The 7,090-nt window shown below is 53.7% G+C and overlaps 1 protein-coding gene across 1 annotated transcript in view; it reads left to right on the top strand.

Annotated features, from left to right (window-relative positions):
• LOC102242125 (WD repeat-containing protein 60) overlaps window positions 1-4,450 on the top strand; it is a gene marked incomplete at its 5' end in the record, with an annotated part of 45,512 nt that extends 41,062 nt beyond the window's left edge. The window contains 2 exons of the mRNA XM_005863412.2: window positions 1,159-1,382; window positions 4,083-4,450. Coding sequence (XP_005863474.1) covers window positions 1,159-1,382; window positions 4,083-4,257 — 399 coding nt within the window. The remainder of the gene's footprint in view (window positions 1-1,158; window positions 1,383-4,082) is intronic.
• Between the last annotated feature and the right edge of the window lie 2,640 nt (window positions 4,451-7,090).

Genomic DNA, 7,090 nt, shown 5'->3' with positions numbered 1-7,090 from the left:
CCTGCGCCCTCCCCACCTACACCCTCCCCACCTACACCCTCCCCACCTGCACCCATCCTATCCTGCAGCCTCAGGTCCTCACCTGCCTCCGTCCTCACCTGCACCCTCACTTCCACATCTATGTGCTCACATTCTTACCTGCATCCATTCATGATCCTCACTGGCATCTGATGTCGGTGATTTCCGACGGTGGCTTTGCATCCTGTAGTTAATTCCATGTTTACTAGTTTGCTGTCTGTCTTTTCTACTATGTAGGAGTATGTAAATATGTATGTTAGGTGTACATGTAGGCAGGCATGTTTATTGGTATGTATGGAGGCATGTATGTGTAATGTAAGTGTGGGCACATGGCTCCTTACTCTCCTCAGTGGCTTACAGCCATTTGCTGCCCCTGTTCTGTTCAGAGCATCCCTGGGGGGTCCTTGGAACTGGTCCTTTGCTCTCTGGCATCATTCTGTGAGCCCTTTTTTGCTTTTTGGTGTAGTAAATTCCTGGAGTCAGCCCTTTCTCCAGGGAGTCCTGGCTCCTGTTAGGAAAAAACACGTGGAAACCAAGATCCGGGCAGTGAGAAGTGCTCGCTGTGCAGGACACACCGACCGCAGGCCACGCGGCTCAGGCCCCTGAGTGCCCTGAGCCTCGCGTGATGCTGTCTGTGCCTCTGCCTTGTTTATGGACTGACTTAGTATATAGAGTACAAGCTTCTCTTTAAAGCTAAATGTTGGTCTTTTACTAAACCAGCTACGTTTTATTTTATGGAAATTTCAACCCAAGGGGATGTATCACTATATTATTGGTGCAAATGTATGTATATCTTTTTAAAGATGCCTTATTGATTTTCATGGAGCCAATCTTAATGCCCTGTGTTTGAATCACTGAGATCCAGCTTTGCTAAAAATAAACACCTACTTGTACATTCACGGAATTCATTGCCTATTGGCCACTTTGGGAAGGGGAAGGAGTACAAAATGTCCCAGAACCTCCCAGGTGAATTCTTATCTTTGTCGTTGGTTAGGACAGATTTAATGTTAGAATTCTGTTTCAAAAACAAAAAGATATTTTTGCTGCACGAACTGAAAAATGTTGATGCTCTGAAAGTGTTTCCCGCTGTGAGATTGGCTGAAAGGGAAGCAGAGCCGTGATCTGGTTTCCTGCCCGCAGGCCGGCTGCTGCGACGGGAGCATCAGGCTCCACCAGCTGGCGTCTGAGCGGCCGGTGCTGCAGTGGGGCCTCGGCACCGCGGGCCGCGCCGTCACCGGCCTGCAGTGGTCCCCGACCCGGCCAGCGGTGTTTTTCGTCCAGGACGACACTTCCTGCATCTACATCTGGGACCTCCTGAAGAGCGACCTGGGTCCCGTAGCCAAGCAGCCCGTCTCTCCAGACAGGTAGGTCTGAGGGACCGCTGGCCGCCAGTCCTCCCTGCAGAGCTTCCCGGTAGTGACGTTAGAATGTGTTCTGTTGTTTAAGGAATGCTTCTGTAGTATCAATTTAAGTAATAATTTACAAACCACTGTAAGGTATGTTGATTTCAATTTAGTCCAGAGTAGTCTATGGATTAAAGAATTCACACGGCACCATTTCCCCATCATTGTTCTTCAGTAAAGGAAAGAAGAAACGTGTGAGCCCCTTAGTCATGCTCTCAGGGTTCCGTCTGTACCATCTGCAGCCCTCCATCTAGTGTCTCGCAGTCCATGGCTGGGAGTCAGTCACTGACACCCTGTCACGTGGACGCATTCCTCCGCCCCAGAGTGGGGCGCAGTCGCACCAGCGTGTGGCCTCTGCGTGGACCCGGTGACATGGAGGTGATCATGGTCGGCCTCCAGCAATCCCTGTCTTGTTTTATTCATGGAAATAGAACTATTTCTACAGCCTTCTCTGTGAAGGCTTCTTTCCTGACCCGCTTGTCTGCTCACTGTCCATTTCCCTGAGATTTGTATTTCTGACGGCGATGGCTCTAGGAGCCTGGGGAGGGTGGGGACCACCCAGTTGGAGAGCGATTGAGACAGAATCGCTTGCTGGGTGTTAGGGACACACTGATAAGATCTGAAAAGTACTAGGTATAGACATTATTCTAATTATTTAAAAAAAATACATCATCAAAATCCAGACTGCGATTCACTTCTAAACACATAATATGCATGTCATTTATTTCAAAAGGCTTGTCAGTTACTTAATAAAACAAATATTTATTGAGCACCTGCTGCTCGCCTGGCACCAGGGTATGTAGAGGACCAGTCAGTGGGCTCACATCCTTGTGGGGCCAGATGGGTGAGAAACACAATAAAATAAATGAGGTTCCACAGTGGGGTGGGAGAAACGAGGAGGCACGGGCCCAGGTGTGCGCCAGAGGGAGTCAGGACTTTGAATGGGCAGGAAAGAAGGTCTGGCAGAGACTCGGGACATGGGGTCTTGGGGCCGACTGTGCCTGACCCGAACCCTAACCCTAACCCCACCTCCTGCATGGCTGGTGGTCAGTCAGCCAGCTGGGCTGAGGCTGCCAGCAGGGAGCAGCTCAGACCGAGGGAGTGGAGAAAAGGCAGACGTGATCTAGAACATTCTTCCAGACACCGCCCGCCTCAGAGGTTAGCAGCAAGCAGTGTTTAAGTTAAAGAAGTGATAATATTCAAAGAAAGTGCCCAATTATTTTTCTCTAGAGCAGTGGTTCTCAACCTTCTGGTCCTTTAAGTACAGTTCCTCATGTTGTGACCCAACCATAAAATTATTTTCGTTGCTACTTCATAACTGTCATGTTGCTACTGTAATGAATCGTCATGTAAATATCTGATATGCAGGATGGTCTTAGGCGACCCCTGTGAAAGGGTCGTTCGACCGCCAAAGGGGTCGCGACCCACAGGTTGAGAACCGCTGCTCTAGAGTTTCTCCCCACCCCACTGTGGAACCTCATTTATTTTATTGTGTTTCTCACCCATCTGGCCCCACAAGGATGTGAGCCCACTGACTGGTCCACTACATACCCTGGTGCCAGGCGAGCAGCAGGAGTTTAGAAAGAAGGAAGCATTTGCCCCTTTTAGACTTAAGTTCAAGTTATTATACACGCTGCGCACTGGGCCTGGGCGGCCAGGATCAGACCCGACGCTGCTTTGTTTTCTCCCTCTTTGCCTGGATTCTGTTCGGCTCACAGATCTGAAGCACATTTTATTTTAATGTTTTTTCAAAGCACATTAAATTGGCTCTGACAACCCTGGCCAGTGTTTTTAGTGGTTGGAGCGGTGGCCTGAGCACCAGAGGGTCTTGGGTTCGATTCCTGGTTAAGAGCAGGTACTTGGGTTTCAGGCTCACTCCCAGGGCACATGTGGGAGGCACCCAGTTGATGTCTTTCTCACATCGATGTTTCTCTCTTTCCCTTTCACTCTTTTCCCCTTCCTCCCACTCTCCCTGGAGAAAAATCAATGGAAAAGTAACTTTGGGTGAGGATTAAGAACAAATAGTAGTGAGCAGGCCTGGTAGTGCTGAGTGGCGTTTCCGCACCAGGTCTCACCGTGTCTGCAGAGTTCAGCGGGAGCTGCTGTGCTGCCCTCGAGCTCTCCCGGCTCCCTGGCCTCCCCCTGCTGCATCGTTCCTGGAGTTCCCAGCTTGTGGCAATAACCAAGCAGCAGTCTTAACATACTCAGTGGGTGGAAATTCTCAAGATTTGTTCCTTTGTGGGCTCAGGAGGGCTTAATTCTCCCTGCCCCGCCCCTCAGTGATGCGGTGGCTCTCGACCTGGGGCCCAGCAGTACGACCAGACTGTCTCTGAGGCCTGGACAGATGGGGTTGGGAAGGATGCGGGCGCATGGGGCTGCTGGGGTGGCTGCAGGCTTCTCGCCGCAGGTCTGGTCTCAGGGCAGGGCTGCCTGCAGCCCAGGGTGTGGGTTTGCCTGTCCGGGGAGCAAGTCCTTCATGCTTAACAGGGATGGTGACCAGCGGTCGTGCAGCAGGCCTCTCGCTCAGGAGTGAGTTTTCAAAATGGGTTTTAGAGGCTTCCCTGTGTTGGCTTCTGTTCTGACGTTCGTTCTGACTCATGGCGGTGGTTAGACTCTCGTTCACGCCCCAGGAGCCTCGCAGTCATGCAGCCTCTCTTCCAGGCTGGTGGCCATGGCGGTCGTGGGCGAGCCAGAGAGGACCAGCGGCGGCTTCCTGGCCCTGGTGCTGGCCAGAGCCTCTGGCCACATGGACGTCCAGTTCTTGAAGCAGAAGTGGGCGACCCCCGTGGCGGACGAGCAGAGGAGACTGCGGCTGCTTCTGCAGAAAGCGCTTTAGGGGGTGAGCAGCTGGCGTTGTGGGGGGACAGCACATGGGGACCCGGACGTGAAGGGCCAGTCCAAGAGGGGCCTGTCACCCATGTGCGGGTGTAGTGTGCATTAGAACACATGTATTCTGTACATAATTAATTCATTTTACAGGATGTCACGGTTATATTTCCAGTAAATAAATTACTATTTTTGAATGGAAACATTTGTAGTGTGTCCTGAACTTCAAAGGAAATACAGTCATGCCCAGTACACTCTTTCCTGAGAATATTTCTGCTTATTTTTAGACCAGCCTTAAACTATTACCCATTCGCTACCATAGGTTGTTTATTTATTTATTTTTATTGATTTCAGAGAGGAAGGGAGAGGGAGGGAGAGATAGAAACATCAAGATGAGAGAGCATCATTGATCGGCTGCCTCCTGCACAGCCCACACTGGGGATCGAGCCTGCAACCCAGGCCTGTGCCCTGACTGGGAATTGAATCATGACCTCCTGGCTCATAGGTCCATGCTCAGCCACTTGGCCACACCGGCCGGGCTACTACCAGATTGTAAACAGTCCACCATGAACATGTGTTTCCATGAGCTGCTCTCTTAGTCATGCACGAGACGGGACTTCATCAGGGCGCAGGCCTTTCCCTGCCTGGGGGTCCTCGAGCCCGAGCACCTGCTGCAGAGCCTGGCCCGCAGGGGACGCTCAGTCGGTCTCTGTTAAGCAGCGCTGGACTCGGCTCCCACCCCGCATCTCCGTAACGCTCGCGGACAGTCGCTTCCAGACAGGAGAGGTGCGTGCAGGTGCCTGGAGCCCGCAGGTCACCCCTGCTCTTTTCTCCCTGTAACCTGCGCAGAGACTGGTCTGGGCTATTTAAAGGTGGACATGAGTTGTAGGTGTTTCACTTTCAGATTCTGCTTTAAATTAGAATTACATTCGTCCCTCTCCCTTTGCACCTCCTGTGTTTGTGCCCACGAAGTCTCAGGTATTGTCCACTGTGGCTCCACACCCTGTTCTTTTGTTTGATTCATTTTTCCTGGGAGGTAAATGCTTGGGCTCTGGGCCTTGACATTGCTCAGAGGCGCTAGCTGCAGCATGCCACCAAGCCCTGCCCCGCCCACAGCGACAGCATCAGGGCTTGCTGTGAGTGGCACCTCTGACGGCTCCAGTGTGTGCTCGGTTCTGAGGGAAGGTCGGAGCCCTTGGGGGTGCAGGTGGTTGCAGTCATCCTTCTGGGAGGTGCCAGGTAGGGGTGCAGCCAGAGATGTGCCCAGGGAGGGAGCTATGTGGGGCCCAGGGGCCTGCAAGGCTCCCAAATCCTGCCGAGGAGGTGACTTTTTGCTAAAATTTCAAGTGCATTTTGTGTCACACGGCCGTGTGCTGGGATGTAGACTTGAAGGCATGAATGAGGTTTCTGTATTTAGCCCATTATCCCTGCCCTGCCTCACCCTCAGGCCCTTCAGCGTGAGTCCTGGTCACCTCGCACCAGTGGGTCTGCTCTCCTCCAGGGGGTTGGTGACAGGCCGTCTTCCCTCAGAAAGCAGAGGACACAGGAAACAGTGCCACCCGCCACCCAGAGGACACCAGCCGAGGGCGCGGCCCAGCGCGGAGGCACATCTCTGTCTGCTTGGTGGCTGTGAGTTCCCTTCGAGTCACCAGGCAGTTTGGTCTGCGATTCTGCGAGCGTCCCTCTCAGGAGTCCCTGAAAACACGGAGCTGAGAGAGTCCATTCTGAACTGCGTGGCTTCCCTACACAGTTCCGAGCTTCTTTGTGTGCCCTAGTTCTTTAGCGCGCCGGGCACTAAGCCAGCCCGTCACGGGTCAGGGCGACTCCCCACTGCATGGCTTGCCCATGTTGCTAGGCTCATCAACTTGGATTCATCTTCTAAAATGACAGAACATTTATTTGCCTTTTATCACAGAAGGTAACAAAACTTCAGTGAAGTCTCTGGCTGTGTTTCTAGGCCAGGCATTGTTCGGGCGTAAACATGGGAGCTCAGAGGGGGCCTGGGTGGACGAGGTCAGCCTGCAGGGTGGGCCCGTGTGGCAGGACGACAGCGTGAACGGCAGCAGGTGGCCCCTGGATGGCAGTCCTGGCAGCCAGGGACCCCAGCAAGGGACAGAGGCAATTCATCAACATGGCAGCTGGTACGCAGGACAGTGGCTGGCAAGGAAAGCTGGAGACCCTGCCGGCACGCTGCCCCCAATTCGCCGGGGCCGGCCGCCTCCGAGCGGCCCGCACCCTGAGGGCTTTTCCTCCTGCTGTCAGTCCGCAGGGACCGTTTCCCATGGGTTCCGAGGGGCCAGGGGCACCGGGGAGCCTGCTCTCCCTCTGCAGCCGAGGCTCCAGCAGCCCCGCTCCTTCCTGTGCTGCATGCGTCCTGCTCAGCTCACCGCCTCCAGGGCCACCATCGAGACTCATGGAAGTTCATGTACAGATGGGGATCGATGGTAGGTTCCCTGCTGCCCCCTCGGCGATCCAGCCTCACACCCGCCTCTGCCGCCCGCCTTCCTCCACAGCTCGGTTCTGTGCCGCGCCAGCACGGCCACGGTGAACCCGAGTAGGGGCGGCGAAGGATTAGAAAAGGCAGATGAGAACAGCGCTGAGGCTGGGTGGGACGCTGCCCCCTCTGATGGAGAGAGCGCCACGGACCACAAGCCGTGTCTTTATTTTATAGCAGATTCCACAGGGCAAAGTCAGGGCGCAGTCAAGAAGTTTACAACATTCCCGTGGGTTTCGATCCTACTCAGTTACATGCACCTGAACTCTATCAAGCCCACATCACTCAGGCACGTGGGGCCACATGTTCGGACCATAGGTTCAAGCTCACAACTACAGCTGTTGGCTAT

Source organism: Myotis brandtii, unplaced genomic scaffold (assembly GCF_000412655.1).
Source record: "Myotis brandtii unplaced genomic scaffold, ASM41265v1 scaffold1777, whole genome shotgun sequence".
NCBI lineage: Eukaryota > Metazoa > Chordata > Mammalia > Chiroptera > Vespertilionidae > Myotis > Myotis brandtii.
The sequence above is the reverse complement of the archived record's forward strand: the minus strand, read 5'-3'. Positions and strand labels throughout refer to the sequence as shown.